We start from the raw sequence: 25,933 nt of genomic DNA on the forward strand, positions 1-25,933 counted from the left end.
ACCTACATGGCCCTGTGTGAAAAAGTGATTGCCTCCTAAACCTAATAACTGGTTGGGCCACCCTTAGCAGCAACAACTGCAATCAAGCGTTTGCGATAACTTGCAGTGAGTCTTTTACAGCGCTGTGGAGGAATTTTGGCCCACTCATCTTTGCAGAATTGTTGTAATTCAGCCACATTGGAGGGTTTTCGAGCATGAACTGCCTTTTTAAGGTCATGCCACAGCATCTCAATAGGATTCAGGTCAGGACTTTTACTAGGCCACTGCAAAGTCTTCATTTTGTTTTTCTTCAGCCATTCAGAGGTGGACTTGCTGGTGTGTTTTGGATCATTGTCCTGCTGCAGATCCCAAGTTCGCTTCAGCTTGAGGTCACGAACAGATGGCCGGACATTCTCCTTCAGGATTTTTTGGTAGACAGCAGAATTCATGGTTCCATTTATCACAGCAAGTCTTCCAGGTCCTGAAGCAGCAAAACAGCCCCAGACCATCACACTACCACCACCATATTTTACTGTTGGTATGATGTTCTTTTTCTGAAATGCGGTGTTACTTTTACGCCAGATGTAATGGGACACACACCTTCCAAAAAGTTCAACTTTTGTCTCGTCAGTCCACAGAGTATTTTCCCAAAAGTCTTGGGGATCATCAAGATGTTTTCTGGCAAAAATGAGACGAGCCTTAATGTTCTTTTTGCTCAGCAGTGGTTTTCGTCTTGGAACTCTGCCATGCAGGCCATTTTTGCCCAGTCTCTTTCTTATGGTGGAGTCATGAACACTGACCTTAACTGAGGCAAGTGAGGCCTGCAGTTCTTTGGATGTTGTTGTGGGGTCTTTTGTGACCTCTTGGATGAGTCGTCGCTGCGCTCTTGGGGTAATTTTGGTCGGCCGGCCACTCCTGGGAAGGTTCACCACTGTTCCATGTTTTTGCCATTTGTGGATAATGGCTCTCACTGTGGTTCTCTGGAGTCCCAAAGCTTTAGAAATGGCTTTATAACCTTTTCCAGACTGATAGATCTCAATTACTTTCTTTCTCATTTGTTCCTGAATTTCTTTGGCTCTCGGCATGATGTCTAGCTTTTGAAGATCTTTTGGTCTACTTCACTTTGTCAGGCAGGTCCTATTTAAGTGATTTCTTGATTGAGAACAGGTGTGGCAGTAATCAGGCCTGGGTGTGGCTAGAGAAATTGAACTCAGGTGTGATAAACCACAGTTAAGTTATGTTTTAACAGGTGGGGCAAGCACTTTTTCACACAGGGCCATGTAGGTTTGGATTTTGTTTTCCCTTAATAATAACAACCTTCATTTAAAAACTGCATTTTGTGTTTACTTGTGTTATCTTTGACTAATATTTAAACTTGTTTGATGATCTGAAACACTTAAGTGTGACAAACATGCAAAAAAATAAGAAATCAGGAAGGGGGCAAACACTTTTTCACACCACTGTATTTATGCTGTATATTTACTGATGAGACGTCACATTCAAATGCTGGATTTAAGTAAAACAGCAGAGAACCACTTGTCGGATGGCTGTTTAAATGTTTTCATTATCGATTTGTTTTTCACACAAACTTATCGATTCACTTCAGAAGATGTTACTTGATCGACTGGAGTCATGTGGATTACTTTCATGCTGCCTAATTATGCATAAAAAATGTATGCCCATTCACTTTCATTGTATGCAATATTTTTTTCTAAAAATCTCTGTTTTTGTTCTGATGAAGAAAGAAAGACATATACATCTTGGATGAGAGGGATGACGTAAGCTCGTTGGTAAGGTCACGCGTCACGTGGAGGAGGAGTCAGGAAGCGCGTCATTGTTTACAAGAGAAACCTGTGCCGTTCACAAACCAAAACAGTCCAAAACAATATAAAATAAAATAAAAAATAATTTCCAAATGATAATAAAAAAAACAAACAATGTAAACAATGACGCGCTTCCTGACTCCTCCTCCATGTGACGCGTGACCGTACCAACGAGCTTACGTCATCCCTCTCATGAGCGCGCGTCACAGAGATGTACAGAAGCGAACATTTGTAGTTCAAAAGTATATAAGTATTTTTTGTTTCTAAAAATAATCAATCGTTTGCGTTCAGAAGAACTTTATTTGTCGACTGGAGTCGTGTGGATTATTTTGATGCACCCTAAATATGCATTTTGGACCGTCAAAAATGGAGTACATTCACTTGCATTGTTTAGAGGAGGAGGCCTGAAATGAAATCCTAAAAGTCTTAAATTCTGTTTTGATGAAGAAAGAAACTCAGATACATCTTGGATGGCCTGAGGGTGAGAAAATTATCAGCAAATTTTCATTTTTGGGTGAACTATTCCTTTTAGTCACATCAAGTCAGTTTTATTTGTATAAGCACTTTTCACAAAACACATTGTTTCAAAGCAGCTTATAAAGAAACTAAGTTGTTAAAAAATGTTCAAAATGTAACAAAATGTATTATGTAAGACTCTAAAAGACATAAGTGGAAGAGAGACTTTTGGAAGGGGGATTGAGGGTACTTAATATAAAAAGTAGGCTATAATAGTAAACATTTCCTCAGGAAATCCAGGGGATTTTGTGCTCAATTTTTTGTTTCAGTTTTGTTTCTCAAAAGAGTAAAACCAGTCACAAGAATAAAAACAAAACTAATGCACTATGAATATAAATGCGATGTAAACATGTATGATTAAAGATAAAATAACACTGAAATAACAGATAATACTGAGAGATAATTGTTAATCAGAACAGGGATATTGGCTATTCAAAATAACTGGATGCTGTACAGTACATTAAGACAGCCACACCCGGTACAACTGAAAAACACAGATGAATTAGTTTCGTTTTCTCTTATAAGAAAGTCTTCTTGTAAATCACATGATTCTGATGACAAACCCAGTTTTCCAGTAATCAATTGTAAACTGAAAGTTCAACATTATGGAAGCCCAGGAGTGCCATTTACAAAAGACTGAAGGAATAAATTGTCATTGTATTAATTTGAAAATAAAAATGTGAATAAATAAACCAATTTATAAATGGACAAATAAATAAACATATTTAAATGTGTTTATTTAATTCATGCTTTAAAATGTACTTATATTTAGCAATAAATCAGCACATTAATAAGTCATTTTTAAATGCACCTTTCCAATTGCGTTTTAAAAGGCATTTGCCATTTGCTTTTATTGTTTGACTTTTCCTTTTCTTTTACCATTTGTCAATCCATTCCAGCTGAAGCCCAGGAGTGCCAATTAAAAAAAGAATGAATGAATAAATTATCAATCTATTAATTTGAAAATAAAATAATGAATAAGTCAATTTATAAATGGACAAATAAAAAGACACATTTAAATGTGTTTATTTAATTCACGTTTAAACATTTCATTATATTTAACAATAAAATTGTGCATTAATAAATCATATTTATTTCATGTTTAAAATGTCATTAAATGTAGCAATAAATGAGTACATTAATGAGTCTTTTAAATGCACTTTTTAATGCACCATTTACATTGCATTTTAAAAAGGTATTTGGCTATTGCATTTCTTATTCATTTTCCAATGGCTTTTCCTTTTCGTTTTCCTTTTTCTTTTCCTTTTCATTAACCAACTGAGAATCGAGTTTAAAAAATGCCATTGGACTGTTGACTCGTGGGAGCAACATTGAACTCAGTTATAAGACACACCCCCTCTCCCACATGCCACTCAAAGAGGATGTAAGACGGCCTGTCATTGGACGACGGTATGAGCAGTTTACGTGATATTATTGGATCTGCGCACAAGAAATGGGTGTGAAACATATCAGAAGTTAATGGTGGCTCGTTCACTGTTGCTGTGAAATGCTGAGCATGGCCCTACTTGAGCGTGCACAGTGATGCATGTCCAGATCGGAGCTGGTAATCGTGATGCTGTCAACAGAACCAGCCTCACGACCCATGCCCCGAACTGAAACACAGGATAGAAATGAGCAAGGGCAAGTCGCTGGAGAAAGCCGATGGACTTATACTGAAGAAAATGCACTTCCCCTTTCAGTTATATCACATTCATTAAAAAAACACTGTATGATCATCTTTAAATATTTTATTTTTATTAAAATAATTCCCTGTGTATGATCGAGAAAAGGCGGTCTGTCGAAATGACGGTCAGCTGATGATACAGAGAAGGCAAGCGAGCACACTTTTGTGGAACAAATGGTAGTGTTTAAACTAATGTTGTGTATTATGAAAGTGTCTCTTTCAAATGAAAATAATATATATATATTCCACACGAACCTGCTGTGTATATCTGTTTATAATGTCGCAAATAAAGTTTGTGCTTCATCTTTTGTTGTGCTCATCTTGACTTTATTGACTGACAGGAGCTATACACACAGTAAATACACAATGTACACATTTTGTTTTTTTATCACATTCCTCTTTTACAATTGTAGTCTGGGTCTTATGGATTTAACATTTTGAATTTTGAATGAATTTACATTTTAATTGTACCTGAATCGATTATGTTATAGGCTAAATTTAATTGACATAGATAATGGCAATTAACATTTCAAAGACGTTTGAGGTAAAATTTCCAAGATTTAGGCCAGACATTTTCTGAGATTAAAAAAAAGCAATAACCAATGAGAGTTTTACCCCTTCACTGATAGAATTGTGCGAAATGAAACGAAAAGAAAAAGAAAAGACCTTCTGGTTGTGTAAACGAAAGATAACACTTTATTAAGCTTTATAAACAGAAACAGTTTAGCAAAGTTTCATCATGTCCCAGTGTTATGATCGATGATCTCAGTGCACAGAAGTACAGTATATGGACTTTGTTCACAAATATGGCAGAGAGAGAGCAGTCATACAGTAATAAAACAGGTCAATTGCTGTAAGGTCAGGCTGTGCAGAGAGGCTTTAGTAACCTCCATGAAGTTGGCACCCCATATAATTAAACAATTACCAGATCTATACCATTTGTTTGTGCTAATTTGCTCTGCAAAAATGAACGTTTGTGCTGGTTCGGTGTTTGAGATATTAGACGTAATTTTTTTGACTGTGTGACGTCACTCTCCAGCCCATATCATCCAAATCACCCCGAACCGGTGTTCTTCATCTGTGCTCAATTTGTGCCGTTAAAAGAAATATCATACCATATTCCTTTCTTTGTATTTAAAAAGATAGCTTTTGGGAGCCGTGAAATTGCACAGGCTAAACCCCATGTCAATCACTCTCGCCTGTCTCCATCGTTTGTGCCGTGTTTGGTATCATTGAAGCACTAATTTTTTGGCAAAGATTTAATCTTTCACCCCATCAAACTCATCAAAATTTGGTCTGATATTTAAACCAGGGATGAAAACTACTCACCTTTCAACTAAAGTCACCTTTCCTGAAGCTAATTTGACCTACTTGTTTGGTAAAATTTTTGTCCTTATTAGCTTAAAGCTTAAAATCTTAAAAAAAAAATGAAACTCAGTTATTCTAGCAAAACGTAGCAAGATACAATACAAATAAAATAAAATTAAAAAATAGTAAAATTTAGTAAATAAAATTAATATTAAGAACATATAAATATAATTTGAATTTAATTAGCAAAATTTTGAAATTAATACGAAACCTAACAGGCAGCCAATGATATGATCATATTTCTTTGTCCTAGTCAGCACTCTAGCTGCTGCATTTTCAACCAACTGGAGCTTATTTGCCAAGCTATTAGGACATCAATCCAGTAATGCATTACTGTAATCTTGTATTGAGGTCATGAATGCATGAATTAGCTTTTCAGCATCTGAAACAGAAAGCATATGTCATAGCTTAGCAATATTTCTGAGGTGGAAGAATGATGTTCTACAGACACTAGAAATGTGTTTTTTAAAAGACAGATTACTATCAAACATGACACCTATGTTCTTAACTGTAGAAGACCATGCAACGGTACATTCAGCAATGGGCAAAGTAAAATTTTGCATTTTATGTTTAGAGTTTTTTGGCACAATAATTAATACTTTTGTTTTGTCTGCATTTAGAAGAAGAAAATTTCTAGCCATCCAGTCTCTGATGTTATCGATACATTCTACTAATCTGGAGAATTGGGAGATTTTGTCAGGATTTGAGGAAATATAAAGCTGCGTATCATCGGCATAACAATGAAAATTAATACCATGCTTCCTGATGAGGTCTCCCAAGGGTAGAATATACAAAGAGAAAAGAAGAGGACCTAAAACCGAGCCCTGTGGCACTCCATGCTTGACCTGCACTTGGTTTGATAATTAATCATTAACACAAACAAAGTGGTGGTGGTCAGGAAGACAGGATCTAAACCATGCCATTGCCTGGCCACAAATGCCAACACTGTCACACCTTCACCAGGCTCTCTCACTCCACCCCTTCCTCATTCACTCTCTTCTAATCATCTACACCTGCATACAGTTACAAAGACAATCAAGAACTGCTTAAATACTCACCACTATCACCAGTCAACATCTAGTCTCCCAAAGGACTTCACAGACTGCACTGCTACAAACCCAGTAGTGTTCTTACTTTCTGATAGTGTATCCTCATCTTCATCCCTTATCGACAGCCATCATCTTCCTTTGCCTCTCTAGCTGTGAGACATTAAACAGCTAAGTGTATTCATCCTGCCAACTTACCTGTTGTACTTACCTTTGTCAATAAACTCCCGCATCTGGGTTCATCCTCCCTCTGCCTGTGTTATTTACCCTGACAGAAGACTAGACCGCTACTGTGGACCCAGCGGGAGCCACTTCACATCTCACTGCAAATTCTCCAAGTGCAAGTAATACTGATACTGATGACCATCACTAAACTGTTGCTGCTTCACTTCCTCCTCCCACCTCCGCAATCACTTCCTCTGTGAGTTTAGCTGGCCCATTGGCCTCACCAGTGACCTACTCAGGCACAGTGGAGGATTGCAATGGATTTTTACTGTAATGTTCGTTAGTAATGGTGATGCAACCTCATAGATTTCCCACTGAACATGCTAAGGTGGCCTATATAATTTCTCTTCTTACCGGCCAAGCTTTACAATGGGCTACAACTATTTGGGAGCAGGTAAGGCTTCCACTGCCGAACCCGCTCCGCCAGAATGCCCAGAAGGAAAGATTTATGTGCCCACACCCCTTCAGTTATCGTTACTTGAATTCCTTCTCTCCTTGCTGTGCACCAGACACCCTGGTAGGCAACAGACACTCTCACTCCTCCGAAATCACTATTGGTGGCCACAGATGTCTCAGGAGGTCCACCATTTTGTCAAAGCCTGTCCTGAATGTGCCATATCCAAATCCCTTGACATCTTCCAGTGGGCAAGCTCCATCCTTTGCCAATACCTCATCATCCCTGGTCACATCTAGGAGTAGACTTCATATCTGACTTAACACCATCCAATGGAAACACCTGTGTACTAGTCGCAGTTGACCAGTTTTCCAAGGCCTGCAGGCTAGTACCCCTGAAGAGATTACCAACAGATATGGAGACCACCAAAACTTTATTCCATCATGTTTTCTGGAACTTCGGCCTCCCGGAGGACATAGTTTTCCGACCACAGTCCCCAATTCATCTTCAGGGTCTGGAAGGCCTTTTTCTCACTCCTAGGTGTGTCAGTCAGTCTCTCATCAGGTTATCATCATCAAACCAATGTACATACAGAACGGAAAATTCAGGAAATTGGCCGCTTCCTGAGAACATACAGCCACCGAAACAAGAACAGCTGAAGTCAGTTTCTTCCATGGGCAGAATATTAACTCCCAGTGTGTAAACCACCCTTATTCCAATGGTCTGGGGAACCATCAGAGGTTCCAGCTGTTAATAACTGGTTTCGAGAGAGCAAGAGGGTTTGGGATGCAGCACACATCATCTACAGCGTGCAGTCCATCGCTAGAAGAGTCAGGCTGATGCTCGGTGCTCCACTCTACCTCCTTACCAGCCCGGGCAGAAGGTCTGGCTCTCTACGCAAGACATTTGGTTTCGACTGCCCTGTTAAAAAGCTAATTCCCTGATTTATTGGCCATTTCACCATAACTGAGCAAATCAATCCATTCACTTATCGACTCCAGTTACCCACACACTATCGTATCGCAACCACATTTTACTCTCCTTCTTCCTCAGAGTCCGGTGGGGTCTATGGTCTTCCTCCGACGCTACTCATTGATGATGGTCCAGTGTACGCTGTACGGGAGATCCTGGACTTCTGACATCAAAGAGGTCATCTTGAGTACCTGGTAGATTGGGAAGGTTACAGTCCAGAGGAGACATCCTGAATCCGGCCCTTCTCACCAACTTCCACGCAGATCACCCCAATCATCCTGCTCCGCTTGGATGGGGCCGACCACGGCATCAGGGGGTCTGGTCCTCCAGAGCGGCCATTGGAGGGAGGGTACTGTCACACCTTCACCGGGCTCTCTCACTCCACCCCTTCCTTGTTCACTCTCCATGGACTTCTAATCATCTACACCTGCACACAGTTACATAGACAATCAAGAACTGCTTAAATACTCACCAGTATCACATAGTCAACGTCTAGTCTCCCAAAGGACTTCACAGACTGCACTGCTACAAACCCAGTAGTGAACTTACCTTCTGATAGCGTGTCCTCATCTTCATCCATCATCGATCACCATCATCTTACTTCGCTTCTCTCGAGCTGTGAGACGTTATACAGCTAAGTGTATTCATCCTGCCTACTTACCTGTTGTACTTACCTCTGTCAATAAACTCCTGCATCTGGGTTCATCCTCCTTCTGCGTGTGCTGTTTACCCTGACAAACATAATTCTCAAGCCTATACAAGAGAATGTCATGGTCTATGGTGTCAAAAGCAGCACTAAGATCTAATAACACTAGGAGAGAAATGTGACCACGGTCAGATGATAAAAGCAAGTCAATTGTAACTCTGACAAGAGCACATAAATTACAACAGAACGAAACACACAACAAAAATTACTAAAGTGTGGGTGTATGTAAATGTGTGATAGAGAGTTCAGGCCGTAGGAGCGTTTTGAAATGGTGCACGCTGAGTCCTGGAGAGTTTGCATGTACCTGTTTGACGACTGTGTATGACGCAGAGTGAAAGTCCAACAAAAGGGAATAAAGGTAGGTCAGAAGAAGGGTTGTGTGGTGGTGATTGTAAATGAGAACACCCCCAAAGTTGTTGACCGGGGGGGTTGCCGCCCCCCTCGTGCCTTGTGCCACCCCCCCACAAGATGCCGCCCTTGGCAACTGGCCATGTCGCCCATGCCTAAATCCGCCACTGACAACAGGGGATGTTTTGTTCACTCTTTTGCTTCAGTTTCTGTTTCTCAGAAGAGCAACTATTCATGTTAATCAGTATGATCTTTGAACATAAGACCTGTCAGGTAAGTTTGAATGCCAAAGTACAAGAAATGCTTAATCTCAAACATAAAACATCAGGAAAAATTTTATGGACAATGATAAGTTTATCAGTTATTGTTGGATGAAATGAATCATATTCTAATTTCCATGCCATAATAAATCTTCTTATTAAGTCATACCTCACTGACAAATCCTGTAAATACAGACCTGAATGATCTTAAGAAAATTGTCCTCATAAGTCAACCTTTTCATAAATATTGACCAAAAATATATTGATTTATGCTATTTTTTGTAAGAACAAAAATTTAAAATAATAACTAAATAAATAAATAAAAGGACATCACACATGTTTTCAACAAAACCCATAATTTATTAAGGTACATTTATGTTATTTTTTTTCCATCTCAGTGGAAAAGTCAGTCTTCTCAGCATTACATTTCTTGAATGCATTTCTATAACAACCTTTAAGAATCATATTGGTCTTATCTGTGTATAAACACAAAAAAACATATTTACACACTACATTATAATTATATACTTACGAAACATCCAGTTTAACTGAAGACAGTAAAACAACAAACACAAATAAAAACATGAAAAACAATTAATTAATTTGAGATGATTTTGATTAAATGCTAACACACATTACGCAAAGACTTGGATGAAGGGAAACATGACTGAAATCAATTAAATCATTAAGTAGAAGTCCAGCAGAGCTGAGGGGAAATCTCAACCAATCTTTTAAACCAATTAAATCACAAACACAGAACAACAACCATACCAAATATTATTTTAGAAGTTTGCTTCAATAATTTTTCTTAATGAATCATCTGCAGAAAACAAGGTTGGATTTAATTGTTGTATCAATTTATCCCATTCTCTCCTAATATCGAATGAGTGTTTGTCTATATTTCAAACCAAGGTAAGAAGCAGAACAAGAAGAAGAATAAAAACAAGTAAAATAACTGAAAAATAAATCATATTTTTCAAATAAGGAGATTTCCTCCAACTGACATTTTGTGTATGTTCATTTTTCTGAGCTGATTCATCTATTCCCAACAAACTGTTACTTTGAGTTCCATTTCCCTCATCATTATCTGTATTTGTATCAGTGTTTAGCTCAGATTCACAGGAGTTAATGTACACAGTTTTCATAGCTGAACACTTGTTTTCAGTCTCAGTAATCTTAGTGTTCAGGAGACTTGGCAGATGCTGTGGAAGATTCTTCTCTGTAGACTCGTAATTATAATTTTGGATGGCAGTATCGGTTTGTTCAGTTGTCTGTAGGTTGCTCCCTTTGGTCTTTTTATTCTGAGGACTTCGTTCTTTCAGGGACGTTGGATCATCCACTTCTGAACAAGAGTTTGCTGTTTGAGAATGCTGTCCTGGTGTTTCTGTGAACAAGAATAGCAAACAATGAACAAACTGTTGTTGATTATCAAAGAAATTAACAATACGCTCAACTATACATCCATTACAAAGCAACATTACTTTCTTCTCAAGATAGCTGCTTCTGTCTCAACATGGATTTTATTTCAGAGGATGTGCAAAGGGAATCACTGACATCAGTGTAATGGGGATTTCTTCAGCATTGGTTAAGATTGTAAACATTTGTATTTAATCGTACCTATTTTTTTTGCTGGAAAGTGATGCTTATCTTCTTTGGACATATTCCGTGAATAAATAGATATATTATCAGATATCACAGACTGACTATTCAGTACTGCCGTAAAGCTCCCATCAGTTGAACTAGATTGCATGTTTAGATTTAACTGATTGCCATTTTTGTTATCAGCTGACAGCATTTTAGTTTCTGGAGCTGGCGGGAATAGTGGGGGGTGTTCTGCAGTCTCAGTGGTTCTCAGTGGATCTTCCAGAAGATCACTCTCTGTAGACTCAGAATTATCCTCATCAATTTTAATAATAATTTCCTCAGTTTTCTGTGATAGATTGTGAGGCTTCTCAGTGTCCATACTGTTGTGAGTTTTGGTCAAAGTATTCGAAGGACTTTCAGATTTGCTTGATGTCATGACTTTCGTTGAGCTTGGAATATCCATTTCTTTCTGAGTATGTGCTCTGGGTTGTGCTGAAGCTGAAAAAACAAAAAGAATAACAAAGAGCAACCAATTATTTTCTACATCAAATCAGCTGCTACATTTCATTAATCCAAAGAGGTTTCCAAAATACAGTGGATCAGTTTCTTAACACACGTTTTTGTCTGTATCAACTGAACTTCAACTCAGACCGCTTATATTGAATTATATAATTGTCAGCTTGTATTACTGTAAAAATAAATCACAAATATAAACCATCTGCTATAGTTTTAACGTGTGATATTATTTCAGTCAAAGGTAACTTTTTGCACTAAGACAGATGTCTGATATGACCATCTGTACACTAAACAAAATGTCCTTTTGCCAGCTGCACCAAACCCATATCATTTACTTACAATTATAACCAAGGGTTTTCTTGAAACCAGGTACCAACCAACAGTGTCAGAACAAATGAACATGATTGAGAACATGCTTGTCTGGAAAGTATCACTGCAGTGTTTAATCGATAGGAAATCTTCATCTTCATACATCTTCATGCATATATAAATGACAGGTGTAAGGATGACGTTTTTAAAATAAAAAATTGCATATCACTTTGTACACCAGAAATGAGCAAAAATAATGATTGGTCACACAAATAACTATGCAAAGAGACTGAATTTGACTGTATGTACAGTATATATATATATATATATATATATATATATATATATGTATATTCCAATAATGTTAATTGTTTAAATTGATTTCTATTGATAATCTGACAACTGTTGAACTCGAGTTTTGTCTGTGTCTTAGAGCTGCACTAAGTAGCAGTGTTAACCACCATGCAAACAATGCAATTGTGTGTGTTTTTGCTATATGCATTTGAGCAGTCCCAGAGACGTGTATACATGTATTGTAAAGGTGAAGTGCTACAGGTTCACAGATTTGAGCAATTCTAAACAAGTTATTATGCTAAATACGTGACACAGTATCACAGAAGTAAAAAAGAACATTGTAAACTGTCATATGAATAAATATTAGAGCAGTATAAACAGTATTTAAATCTTTTCTTACATTTTTTGAAGAAAAGTAAACATGCCATGTCAGAGACAAAGTGATTTTGCAAGTGCCTGTAAAAAAGGAAAAGCAAACTTTAAATAAACACTACAATGGTAATGCCACAATGCATTTGTTAATAAAATCCAAGTCTGAAATGTTGTTGTTAAAGTGCATCTTTGATTTAGTGACTGTACAGAATGGTAATTAATAACTTACCTGCCACCATCAAACTTCCGAATCTGCAAAAATAGAAGGATAAAGACTAATTTAACATGTTTGGTACCCAAAGATAATTAAGAACTTTTAAACTGAGATTTTTATTTTATTTTTTTGTATGTTTGCATTTTGAACTATGTGGGAACTTGCTGTATGTTCCACAAAATAAGCAGATGTATATAGTCATTAAACTGTTTACTGAACACATTAAAAAGAGAGAGTAAACACACCCTATGCACACTGCTGTCATTAAATTGATACCACTGTTGGTTCTCAAATGACTTGATGTTAGCAAAGTAGTGTCCACCACTGAGAGATCCAGAATGATTGATCACAGCATACAAGTCATACACATAATGTACTCCACCCTCATCCTGAATAAAAACATTTAAGAAATATATCAAAATACAAATATTGTTATTGCACATATTCATCTACAAACAGGTCAGAAAAGCTGTAAGCTGTTTCAAAACTTATGAATAGTAAAGATTGCATTAAGAGTGGCTGTTTGTTTTAAAATGCACTGCCAGAGTCAGAGATAAATAGACACAGAATAAATGAAATCACAGTCTTTAAATGACAATGTATTTATACCTGCACTGATAAATGGAGAGGAATTTCAACATCACAGTTGTTTTTCAAGAAAGTCATGGAGTAATAATCCAAATTAAACCTCTGCATCTGTAAGACCAGAACTTGTGGCACTTGAAGAATAGTGTAACTCTGAAAGAAAATATCATTATCTAATTTAGAATAAATTCAGCACATTTCAATTGCATATAACCCTGAGGTTATCACATGAAAAAGAAAAATGAATTACCGTAATCTCTAGTCAACTTTATACTCTTCATGACCTATCTCAGATAGTCAGTAACACTTGTCTCTCAACTAACAAGCAGTTTTGATATTTCAAGTTTAAATAAGTTCATATTTCTGTTTACACACATGCAGGCAACAGAAAACATCAAATGTAAAGCTCACAATTTTCATATCAGTCATCATTTGGCAGTTTTCACAGTACAGCTGATCCTCTCCCTCCAGAAGTGTTGCTTCAAACTGTGAGTTAAAACTCTTTTGCTGAAAAATACAGATTTGAGAATAAAGGTAAAAGACAAGCAATCAGCCTGATCTCATAGGAAAAAAAACTTGACTTTACGTTTCTACAAAACCTGAAAAATCACAGCAGATTTCTTTCTGCTTGAGTAAATGATTTTGAACTTGGTCTCATGGCAAACTCGTAATAATTTGTACAAATTAAACAATTGGCAAAATCAAATGAAACAGTATGAAAGGAAATTTTACTGCCATTGAGGGAAACCTTAGGCCGCTCATTACTCAAAATAAAAGTGAACAGGAACTGGGTGTAACGAATTGGATTTGTATGCTGATTGTAAATAAACTTCCAGCATTTGGATTCTGCCTTCACCTCTATGTCGAGTCCCTCACAGAATACTTCGCCACCAATGAATCCAGTGGAAGTTTATCAGCTCCAGGCTGCATTCGCTCACCAGAGCGTACTGCTCAAACGTTTCCAGGAACAACCGAACCACCTAAGAGCTGCAAATGAGAACCTCACCCGCTATATCCGTTCTCTTCCATCTCCACAAGCTACGCCGGTAAGATTCACTCTTCCTGATAAGTTTGATGGCTCGCCAGAGAAATGTAAGGGATTTTTACGTCAATGTAAAGTATATTTCTCCAATCAACAAGAGTCATTCAGTCAGGAGTCCAAGAAATGTGCATTTATGATGACATTACTTACCGGTAAAGCACTAGACTGGGCCTCAGCTGTTTGGGAGAGTGTTAATCTGCTTCCCAGATCCATGAAGTGTTTGAATATCCAGAGGGAGGTAAAGATGTCTCTGTTCAGCTGCTTCATGTTCACCAGGGTTTACATTCTGCAGCTGACTTTGCCATACACTTCAGGACACTAGCAGCCCAAAGTGGATGGAATGAGATCGCACTCAAGACTGTGTTCAGAGAGGGACTGAACTACAATCTGCAGGCCAAACTCACAAGCAAGGGTGAGGATTCAATGCTTAATGAATTAATTTCTTTGGCAGTGAGGATTGATAATTTACAACGTAATTCACCATGCCCTAAGACGAGTTCCAAGTCACAATCATTGGTCCATAGTCAAGTCTAGGTATGCCCCAATGCCCCTGAACCGATGCAGATCGCCTATGCCAGAGTTTCTGATGAAGAACACGATCGTCATCATAAAGAGCGGCTGTGTTACTACTGTGGTGAGAGGAATCATCGAAACTCCGCATGCCCTCACAAAGGCAAAAGATATCCAGACTCTAAAACAAATGTGAGTACCAAGAACATTTCATCTCCCACACACCACAGTTTCTCTCTTCCCATTGAATTCTCCTTTGATGATGAACTGAAATGTGTTTCTCCACTCGTCGACTCAGGGGCTGCTGTGAATTTGATTCACCATGAGCTAGTACAAGAACTCCATATCCCTACAGTACCTTGTATACCCACTATTAACATCACTGCTGTGAACAATGCACCTATAGGCACAGGCAACACTCACCAAACTGTCCCAGTTACATTGCGGATTGGATTATTTCACACAGAGACCATATCTCTTTATGTCATCAACTCACCCAAGCAACTTCTCATCCTGGGTCATCCATGGCTGGCTATCCATGATCCCATCATCTCCTGGAACCAGGGTGAGTTAAAACAATGGTCAGATTATTGTCAGTCAAACTGTCTTCTTGTCACAGTCACCATGCCATATTTAACTACTAGCACTGAAAGTCCTGAGAACCAAGCTCAAGTCCAAGTCCCTAGAGAATATTCTGAATTCGCAGAGGTATTCAGCAAAATCAAGGCAACCCAACTACCCCCTCATCGTCCATGGGACTGCGCTGTTGAGTTACTTCCCAACATGGCACCCCCTAGGAGCAAACCTACCCATTGTCAAGACCTGAAACCATGGCCATGGTGACTTACATCGAGAAGGCTTTAGCTTCAGGGTTCATTCATCCTTCCACCTCACCAGCTGAAGCAAGCTTCTTCTTTGTCGATAAGAAAGATGGAGGGCTCCGTCCATTCATTGACAACCGAGGATTGAACACGGTGACAATCAAGTACAGGTACCCACTCCCTCTTGTGCCGTCTGCCCTAGAACAACTACGTGAAGCACGCATCTACACAAAACTGGATTTGAGGAGTGCTTACAACCTGATTCGTATTAGAGAGGGAGACAAGTGGAAAACTGCATTTATCACCACTAGGGGGCACTATGAATACCAGGTGATGCCTTATGGCTTGGCCAACACACCAGCTGTGTTCCAGTCATTCATCAGCAAGATCTTCAGAGACCTCCTCAACAGATGTGTCATCGCCTACATTGACGACATCCTCATATACTCCCAAGATGAAGCACATCAAAGACATTAAAATGGTCCTCTCCCACCTTCTGAAGCACCAACTCTACGTGAAAGCGGAAAAGTGTGAGTTCCACGCTACCCATACAACATTCTTGGGGTATATCATCAGTCACAGAGGTGTTGAGATGGATGACTCCAAGATCAAGGCAGTCACGGAGTGGCCATGACCCAACACTGTAAAGGAGCTACAAAGTTTCCTGGGTCTATAGGACATCTATAGGAGATTTATCCGCAACTACAGTCTCATCTCTGCTCCTTTAACGTCATTGCTCAAAGGAAAACCATCCAAGCTACCATGAAGTGACTCTATTCAAAAAGCCTTCGACACCCTCAAGACAAGTTTCACGACTGCCCCCATTCTCAAGCACCCAGATCCTAACCAACCGTTCATTGTGGAAGTGGATGCCTCAGACTGCAGCATAGGGGCGATTTTCTCTCAATGCCACGGTAATCCTGGAAAATTTATACTTGTGCTTTCTTTTCCCGTAAACTGAACTCAGCTGAAAGGAACTATGATGTTGGAGATAAAGAGCTACTCTTCATGAAGGCTGCGCTAGAAGAGTGGCGCCACTGGCTTGAAGGTTCTGTCCATCCATTCCAAGTAATCACTGACCATAAGAACCTAGAATACATCAAGGGAGCAAAACATCTCAATCCACGACAAGCCGGATGGTCACTCTTCTTCACAAGGTTCCAATGCACAGTCACCTACTGCCCTGGCAGCAAGAACTGCAAAGCTGATGCTCTTTCCCGTCATCATGATCCCCTTCACAACATACCTCAAAACGAATCCATATTACCACCTTCTGTTATCATCACACCCATAAGCTGGGACATCATGGAAGAAATCCAAAGAGCCCAACAAACAGACCCTGCACCACCTGAATGCCCTCCTACAAAACAGTACGTACCATGCGCTCTACGCCAAAGAACAATCCAATGTATTCATACCTCCCTCAGCACTGGACACCCTGGCATCCAGAGGACTATAAGCCTGGTCTGTAACTCATTTTGTTGGCCCTCAATCATTAATGACGTCACTGCTTATGTTAAGGCATGTCAAGTGGGTGCACAGTCTAAAACCCCTAGAGAACTGCCAGCCAGCCTGCTACAGTCACTGCCTATCCCTCAGAGACCCTGGTCCCACCTGTCTGTCGACTTCATCACCGATCTGCCAAACTCCAATGGGTATACCACCATCTTTGTTATCATTGATCGTTTCTCTAAGTCATGCAGACTAATCCTCTTGAAAGGTCTACCCACTGCCATGGAAACCGTTAACGCTCTTTTTCACCATGTTTCAGGATCTATGGTATACCAGAAGACATAGTGTCAGACCAGGGACCACAGTTCACTTCCAGAGTCTGACATGTTTTCTGTAAACAGCAAGACATCAACGTCAGCCTCACGTGGGGTTATCATCCTCAGGCGAATCGTCCTGCACCACGACCAAGAAGAAGAACACCGGGAGTTGTTTGTAGAGGGGGGTGGGGGGGTGGGTTCTGTAACAAATGAGGCTGGTATCCCTTCAGCCGACCGCCAGAGGGAGCCCTCTCCCGAATACTGACACTGAACCATTTCTTCTATAGTGACTTCCTGTTTGTATCATGTAAATAGCCATGCCTTGCCATTGTGACCTTGCGAAGTATTGCCAGTTTCACTGCCTTACCAAGCGTTATTCTCATTGTCTGTTTTATTGCCTACTTGTTATGACCATTGTGCCTGCTTTACTGGATTACCGATTTTGGATTACTGTTTTGCTCTGTTTGCCTGGTTGGACTGATTACCTGTTAACAACTACTTTTCCTGCTTCACGACTACTTCTCTGCCTTGTGTTTTGGATTTGTATGCTGATTGTAAATAAACTTCCTGCATTTGGATTCTACCTTCGCCTCCATGTCGAGTCCCTCACATTGGGACTACAGTATTGTCCAAAAATACTTCAGCACACACTTTAGCACTGTTTTTAGCTTGTTAGCAACTGAGAAACTGAGCAGTTATCTCTGATTTATGAAATCAAGCAAGTTGGTTAACTCGACACACTACAACAATTTGACTCATGTTTCACTCATACTCTGTTACTGAGGCATGAGCCGTGATGGCCGTTTTCAGTGTAGACAGCTTCATTAATTATGTTTTCTATTTGCTTTTGATGAGATGCGCTGCAACACTTGTGTCTGGTGTATACAGGGTGTTATTAGTGTGGTACATGTCAAGATGCCTCCAAAAGGTGCCTAGATTAAAAAATAAGAATAAACTCTACCAACTTTTTCTCGCATTATCCGACGCGTGCCCATTCAGAAGTTATCGCCTCTGGAAGTATTCAGGTCTCAAAAGCAACTGCAAATTCGCCATTATTCCTCTTCCTTTGAAATGTAAAACCAGCAAGTCATAATCAATGTAGTTTGGGGTTGGAAACATGGTTTTGGAAGGAAAAAGCAGAAAATACATATTTTTATCACTGCATAGCTGCTTTGATGTGAGGTCTGTGTACATAAAGGGGTGGAGTGAAACTGACTGAACACTGTTGGCAAGTGTAGTCTTGCATACATCAGCAGAGAAGAGTCAGGGTAAATCTCAATTCAAAGAATGCATTGCCAATGTCTTGCTGAACTACCTTGAAAGAAGGAACTCGGAAGACACATGGATATAAAATGCATCTAAGCGAGATGTGCTGTGATATGTAGATTCAACAACTTTTTTCGGAAGTGGGTGGTTATGTCAAACAAGTCCACAAGAACACAAAAATTACGTACATCGAGAAATAGCCAGTCATTTTAGTGAAAGAGCAATTATGACGTTTTGATCAAAGATTATTCCAAGGTAAAACAAAATTCACAATAAGATCAGTAACATGCTTTAATAAAATAGTAAATTTTCATTTCATGCCAACTTTATAATAAAGCCTTTTACAGTATACAGCTAAACAAAAATGTATTGTACTGATATGAAAATACAGTATTTTACTTGGTTTGTATATTCTTGATGAGGGTAAAACACAAGTTTTTGTATGAGTTTATTTGAAATTATGTAGGTTGATTTATTTGTCTCAATAGAAATAAAACATGTGCCACATTAGTGTTACTAGCGTATATCTCACTGGAAACTGCAGTGAACTGTGTCTGTAGCAACATATTTCTGTTTTTGCAGAAATTAATGTAAAGACATATTTTACCATCAAGCCCAGGTGGTAAACAATAGCTGATGTGTTATTTTTGCTTTAAAGCACATATGACATTATTTACTAGCTCTTATTACTTACCACATTAATCACATGTTGATCAGAGTCCATGGCAATGGCCAGAAAACAAAATGAATTTATTTCCTCAATGGATTCATGCTGACTCTGTAGACAGGTGCTTGAGTGTTTCTTCTTTCCATGGAATATCTTTAAAATATTTTGAAAGTCCACGCTAAAGGTCAATATTGCATACAGTTATGCTTGTAAATTTACATTCCATGGCAGAATTTGTAAGATGTGTACTATTTTTTTGAGAAAATATGGGTGATTTTTTTTTATGGGATTTAAATGAAACCATTTATTGTGTGTGCCCTTTTTTTTATATTAATGATAACTGAAATCACACAGATGGCCCTGATCAAAAGTTTACATACCCTTACTTCTTAATATTGTGTATTGCCTCTTTTAGCATCAATGATGGCTTTTTTCAGAGAAGCCTGTATTTCAGTAGAAGTAGCTTGTGTCTGAATTCTTTCTGACTGTGGTTTGGTATAAACAGAAACCCTAATTTTCCATTTCTGGATCAGATTTTTAGCAGTTCTGATTGGCATTTTCAAATCCTTGGATATCGTTTTACATCCTTTACTGATTTATAAAGTTGAAGTAGTTTTTCTTGCAGATCCTTTGACAGTTCTTTTGCTTCAGTATTTATCAATGCCAGTGCAACCCTGGATGAAATGTGCAACAGTTTCTCAAGCGCTCAGAAACTCATCAGCTATTTATACACCATCAAACAAGGCACAGGTATGGATCCTTACCCTTCATAGCCATTTCAACTTGTGTGTGTGAACTGAAGTGTGCAATATATATTATTAAACATTCAAGTTGATGCAAACTTTTTATCAGGGCCATCTGTGTGATTTCACTTATCATTACGAGTAAAAAAAAGGGCACGCACAATTCTGTAATGATAAATGGTTTCATTTGAATCCCATTAAAAAAAGCGTTTTTGTTTCCTGATCGAATATGTTTTCTTTAAAAAAATAAAACAAAAGTACATATCTTACAAATTCTGCCAGGGACAGGGTTTATAAACGAATGAGCATAACTACGGCAGCACATAATATATTTACATAACACCGCACACAAAGATACATCATACAGTAGATTCAGACATTACCTCAGATGGCTCAGGTTCAATCATACTCAATATCTTCTGTAAAAATTCTGCCGCATCCTGCTCCTCACAAACTTAAATAAATAAAACTGTCATTAGATCTTCAGAGACTTAAAAATATAGCATTAAAAATGGAAGTTAATTCAGCAAAATATTATGAAGCATGCAAATTGATTATTCTTATTGTTGTTATTATTACTGTAATATTATTGCCACTTTTTCTACTAGTGTTTCATAAGATTATGCACATAATCAACAATTTACCATTTGTAACATCTAAAGCATTTGTGATTCCTTTTGTAGTGACAATTCCCTCACGTGACTCCAAACATTTGAATAAATCTTGAAGTTCAAAAGAAAGACACTTTTGCTTTCTTGTCTCACCATTCAACCTGTGAAACAACACCAGTTGTTAATAACACGTTACAATGATAACATGTTATAAAGGATCATTATCTAACTAAACAAAACTAACCAATCAACCAACCAAACAAAGCAAAACTTACAGATGCACTTTATATTAGGTAGCCTTAACTACTATGTACTTAACCATTTGTTACAATGTACTTATTATATGCATGCATGTTATTGCATTGTAATTACATTTAAAGTACCTGCATTTAAGTACATTTGTAGTTACACTGTTAACTTTACCCCTAACCCTAACACAACCCTTACCCCAAAACCTAACTCCAACCCCTAATACTAACCCTAACCCACCCTTACTCCTAAACCTACCCATACCCCAACCTCAGTAGCAGCAAATGTGGGAATTTTGCAGAACTTGTAGTTACACAGTAAATAGTAAATAGTACATAGTAGTTAAGGCCTCCTTATATAAAGTGTGACCCAACTTACTTCATGATAGCTTTTCTGAAATCTTCAGTCATGAAAAGAGATTGCAGCACTGCATTCAAATAGCACGTGGCTCCTTGATTCTGCAGTCCACAGTACTCTTAAATGTTTAGGGAAATTTGATGAATGTAAGGAATAAAATAGGGTTAGGGTTATAACATACATATACAGTTTACTAGCTACGTGCTTTAATGAGATCAGGCTGACCATACATACATTGCAAAGCAAATCGTTTTTAAACATTACTTTCTTCTCAAGTTGTCTGCTTCTGTCTCAAAATGAAAACTGTTCATGCAAAATGCATAATCGACATAAGTGTAATGGGGCTTTCTTTGGCATTGGTTAAGAATGTAAACAATTATATTGTACCTGTTTTCTTTGCTAGAAATCGACGTTTATCTTCTTTGGACTGTATGTTAATTCTTGTTGCTTCAGCTTTGATTCTTGTACTGCATATTTCAGCATCTGGAATTCCCTGTAAACTACTAGATATATTCTCAGAGATCACAGACTGACTATTACATTCTGGCGTGAAGTTCTCATCAGTTGCTCTAGATTGCACGTCTGGATTTGACCAGCAGTCATTCTTGTTATTAAATGACTGGGTTTCCATTTCTTGAGCTGTCAGTATTTGTGAAGGGGTTTCTTTAGCTCCAGGTACATTAGCACTGGTTTTCAGGAGACTCTGTGGTTGTTGCTGAAGATGGCTCTCTGTCGATTCAGTATTATTATCATTTTGGATTTGAGTATTGATTTGCTCTGGTTCCTTTGACAGATTGTCACTTGATGTCATGACTCTCATTGAGTTTTGATCTTCCATTTCTTGCTGCAGTTTTGAAGCTGAAATAAAAACAATAACACTGAACGACCACTTAGGGTGTGTTCACACTTGGCAGATTTGGTTCGATTAAAACGAACTCTGGTGCGATTGCTCTGTTAGTGCGGTTCATTTGAACAAGTGTGAACGCTGCCATCCGAACCTTGGTGCGCACCAAACAAGCGGACCGAGACCCCCTGAATAATGGGTCTCGGTCCGCTTCCAAACGAACTCTGGTGCGGTTCGATTGATATATGAACGCAGCATGGACCAAAGATGTCTAAACGGACCAATAACAGGATGTGATGTCACATGATGCAACACTAACTTGATAAAACAGTTATCAAACAAATGTAATTCTGGTCTTGTAAGTACTGTACTTGATTCTTTGATTTCAAAGGACAAAATGCTCAAGCATACCTGGTTCTTCTCATCATAGGAGCTATGTTGCCCATTACAGTTCGGTACAGGCGTCGTTACAGCATATCTTCATTTGTGTGTGCAACGGAGGAATTCCTGGTGCTGTTTTGGCTCCTTTACACTTTTTATTAGCTCTTTGTTTGATCTCAGCTGGTAAAAATACCACCATATATACATATATAAATCTAACGAGCCCATTTCGCCCAGCAGCCAGCAATGTTTTGGATGTTCGGCAAATTCCGTCGCAAAATATGCGTCATAATCCAGTCAGGTTATGACCTTATCCTGATGCCTTTTGTTTTATATCTTTAGGTTCAGTGTTAAAAATGGCAGTGTGTACGCAAAGTGAACCAGGACTAAATGTATCGTTTTCTTTTTTGGTCCGGACCAAGAGAACCAAGAGAACCAAACTACAAGTGTGAACACACGCTGAATTTCTACATGTTTGTTATTTTTATTGTTTTAAATGACAATGATTCAAAATGATTTGATTGGTTTTTCCGTATTTCCAATTTTTTCAGAATATTAAAACGTTTACTTACATTTTCTGAAGAAAAGTAAACATGCCGTGGAAGAGATGAAGTGTTTTTTTGAGTGCCTGTTAAAATCAAAAGCAAAATATTAAAAGATTAGTTCACCCCAGGTCACTTGACACCATGCAGAGAACGGTAGTGTGAACACTCGAGCTCCGCACACTTTGCTACATTTAACATTCTAAGAAATATAAACCGGTGAGATTTGTCACATTTTTGTTTCTAAACTGTACTGTGAAGACAATATGTCAAAAAATTCAATGGGGTTTATTGTGTTGAAATTGATTCTTTGTTTTATTCATTTATGTTATGTATTATATTAATCCACACGACTCCAGTGGGTCTGAAGCGAAACGATAGGTTTATATAAGAAACTATCAATTAAATATTTACCTATCAATTTTCACTTCCAGCATGCTCTCGAATTCACACACCTTCTCGCGTGACGTATACGCGTTGGCAAGTTCACATGAGAAGTGGGAAGCAGCAGCTTTGATTACAAAAAAGGAATGTTGACGGACCAAGTTCTGTTCACAAACTAAAACAGTCCAAAACAATTGTAAAGAAAGACGCTGAATGATTCTGATGTGAGAGGAGGAGGGGAGATGTAGTTTTTTAGATTATTCGATTCACTTCAGAAGACATTTATTAATTGACTGGAGTCGTGTGGATTACATTTATGCAGCCTAAATGTGACTTTTGGACCATCAAAGCTTGGGTACCGGTTTCCTTGCATTGTATGGACCTTCAGAGCTGAGATATTTTTAAAAAAAAAGTCATTTGTGTTCTTCAGAAGTAAGACAGTTATACACATCTGGAATGACACCAGGGACAGACTAGGAAGAGAAATCAGCCTTGGACTTGATAGAGAAACCAGCCCAAAAGATGTTGAGCTGGGTGGGGTAGGGGCTTTGCTGTCTGCTTCTGCATATTGTGGAACCATTTTGCGGCCTGCTTCAGCTTATCACAGCCCTTTTGGCCTGGTTTCATGGCTGGCCCACCAGGAAAAGTCCTGGTTCTCTTTATGGCCAGTCCACACTGGGGAGTACTACTTCTTTAAAAAACACTAATGGTAATGCCACAATGCATTTGCACAGGTTCCAGGCTGACAATAAAATCCCAGTATGAAAAATGTTTATTGAAGTACATCTTAGATTCAGTGACTGTGCACAGTGGTAGTTAAAAACATACCTGACACCATAACAATTCTGAATCTGCAGGAACAGAAGGACAAAGAGAAATCTTGTTCAGTATTTGATGTTTGGCTTCCAAAGAGAATCAAGAACTCAGACATTTAAATTAAAAAATGTGTATGTTTGCATTTTGAACTATGTGGGAACTTGCTGTATGTTCCACAAAATAAGCAGATGTATATAGTCATTAAACTGTTTACTGAACACATTAAAAAGAGAGAGTAAACACACCCTATGCACACTGCTGTCATTAAATTGATACCACTGTTGGTTCTCAAATGACTTGATGTTAGCAAAGTAGTGTCCACCACTGAGAGATCCAGAATGATTGATCACAGCATACAAGTCATACACATAATGTACTCCACCCTCATCCTGAATAAAAACATTTAAGAAATATATCAAAATACAAATATTGTTATTGCACATATTCATCTACAAACAGGTCAGAAAAGCTGTAAGCTGTTTCAAAACTTATGAATAGTAAAGATTGCATTAAGAGTGGCTGTTTGTTTTAAAATGCACTGCCAGAGTCAGAGATAAATAGACACAGAATAAATGAAATCACAGTCTTTAAATGACAATGTATTTATACCTGCACTGATAAATGGAGAGGAATTTCAACATCACGGTTGTTTTTCAAGAAAGTCATGGAGTAATAATCCAAATTAAACCTCTGCATCTGTAAGACCAGAACTTGTGGCACTTGAAGAACAGTGTAACTCTGAAAGAAAATATCATTATCTAATTTAGAATAAATTCAGCACATTTCAATTGCATATAACCCTGAGGTTATCACATGAAAAAGAAAAATGAATTACTGTAATCTCTAGTCAACTTTATACTCTTCATGACCTATCTCAGATAGTCAGTAACATTTGTCTCTCAACTAACAAGCAGTTTTGATATTTCAAGTTTAAATAAGTTCATATTTCTGTTTACACACATGCAGGCAACAGAAAACATCAAATGTAAAGCTCACAATTTTCATATCAGTCATCATTTGGCAGTTTTCACAGTACAGCTGATCCTCTCCCTCCAGAAGTGTTGCTTCAAACTGTGAGTTAAAACTCTTTTGCTGAAAAATACAGATTTGAGAATAAAGGTACAAGACAAGCAATCAGCCTGATCTCATAGAAAAAAAAAAAAAAAAAAACAAGACTCAAAAACCTGAAATAGTTTGCTGTGGGTACAAATCGTGCTTTCTCCAACACAGATGAGAATTTACAGTAATAAGGTGAGAAAAATATTCTCTTTAACCTGAATGTAAGATTTTCAGCCTGATCTCATGTTAATTTAGTAATAATTTGTCCACATTAACCAGTTGTTAAAATTGAAAGATACAATATGAATGGGCTTGTACAAAATGTACACACTTTACATTCATTTAGGGAAATTAGTCGACACAACCAGCACAATTTCAAATCTGTTCCAGCGATGTGAACAAACAAGTCTAGAATAAATGAATTCTATTCAAACAGTTGACCCTCAGGCTGCTCTTAAACTGAAAGGGAACAGGAACTGAGACTATATGTCCATAAAACCCATGTGCTATATTCCAATTCTTCTGAAGTCATACAGTAGTTTTGCATGAGAAACCGACTGAAATTCTGTAAAAGTTTTAATTCTGTCCAAATTTGATTGGTTTTACTTGTTTTGTCAATACAGTAAATTGAATGAGTGAGATTTGCAAAGCAATCGTCTGGTTTCAGCAGACTTGGG

General features: G+C 38.1%; 2 protein-coding genes and 1 pseudogene across 3 annotated transcripts in view; 1 reads left to right on the top strand and 2 right to left on the bottom strand.

Moving 5' to 3' along the window:
* Positions 1 to 25,933, bottom strand: part of LOC127437619 (tyrosine--tRNA ligase, mitochondrial-like) — a 145,884-nt pseudogene that overhangs the window by 88,490 nt on the left and 31,461 nt on the right.
* Positions 1 to 25,933, top strand: part of LOC127437130 (E3 ubiquitin-protein ligase RNF19B-like) — a 127,035-nt gene that overhangs the window by 82,257 nt on the left and 18,845 nt on the right. The gene's annotated exons all lie outside the window — the stretch shown is intronic.
* Positions 9,679 to 25,933, bottom strand: part of LOC127437100 (uncharacterized) — a 29,878-nt gene continuing 13,623 nt past the window's right edge. The window contains exons 9-25 of one of the 2 annotated variants that reach the window (XM_051691769.1): positions 25,194 to 25,289; positions 24,807 to 24,935; positions 24,443 to 24,586; positions 24,210 to 24,232; positions 23,028 to 23,083; positions 21,618 to 22,088; positions 21,252 to 21,348; positions 20,658 to 20,785; positions 20,397 to 20,467; positions 19,298 to 19,423; positions 13,607 to 13,702; positions 13,220 to 13,348; positions 12,856 to 12,999; positions 12,626 to 12,648; positions 12,425 to 12,480; positions 10,939 to 11,403; positions 9,679 to 10,705 (exon numbers count right to left, since the gene is read on the bottom strand). In XM_051691769.1, the coding sequence (XP_051547729.1) occupies positions 10,224 to 10,705; positions 10,939 to 11,403; positions 12,425 to 12,480; positions 12,626 to 12,648; positions 12,856 to 12,999; positions 13,220 to 13,348; positions 13,607 to 13,702; positions 19,298 to 19,423; positions 20,397 to 20,467; positions 20,658 to 20,785; positions 21,252 to 21,348; positions 21,618 to 22,088; positions 23,028 to 23,083; positions 24,210 to 24,232; positions 24,443 to 24,586; positions 24,807 to 24,935; positions 25,194 to 25,289 (2,736 nt within the window). In that variant the 3' untranslated portion in view covers positions 9,679 to 10,223. The remainder of the gene's footprint in view (positions 10,706 to 10,938; positions 11,404 to 12,424; positions 12,481 to 12,625; positions 12,649 to 12,855; positions 13,000 to 13,219; positions 13,349 to 13,606; positions 13,703 to 19,297; positions 19,424 to 20,396; positions 20,468 to 20,657; positions 20,786 to 21,251; positions 21,349 to 21,617; positions 22,089 to 23,027; positions 23,084 to 24,209; positions 24,233 to 24,442; positions 24,587 to 24,806; positions 24,936 to 25,193; positions 25,290 to 25,933) is intronic. The other variant, XM_051691768.1, reaches the window with a different exon arrangement.

The sequence above is a fragment of the Myxocyprinus asiaticus genome, chromosome 48 (assembly GCF_019703515.2).
Source record: "Myxocyprinus asiaticus isolate MX2 ecotype Aquarium Trade chromosome 48, UBuf_Myxa_2, whole genome shotgun sequence".
NCBI classification, from domain to species: Eukaryota; Metazoa; Chordata; class Actinopteri; order Cypriniformes; family Catostomidae; genus Myxocyprinus; species Myxocyprinus asiaticus.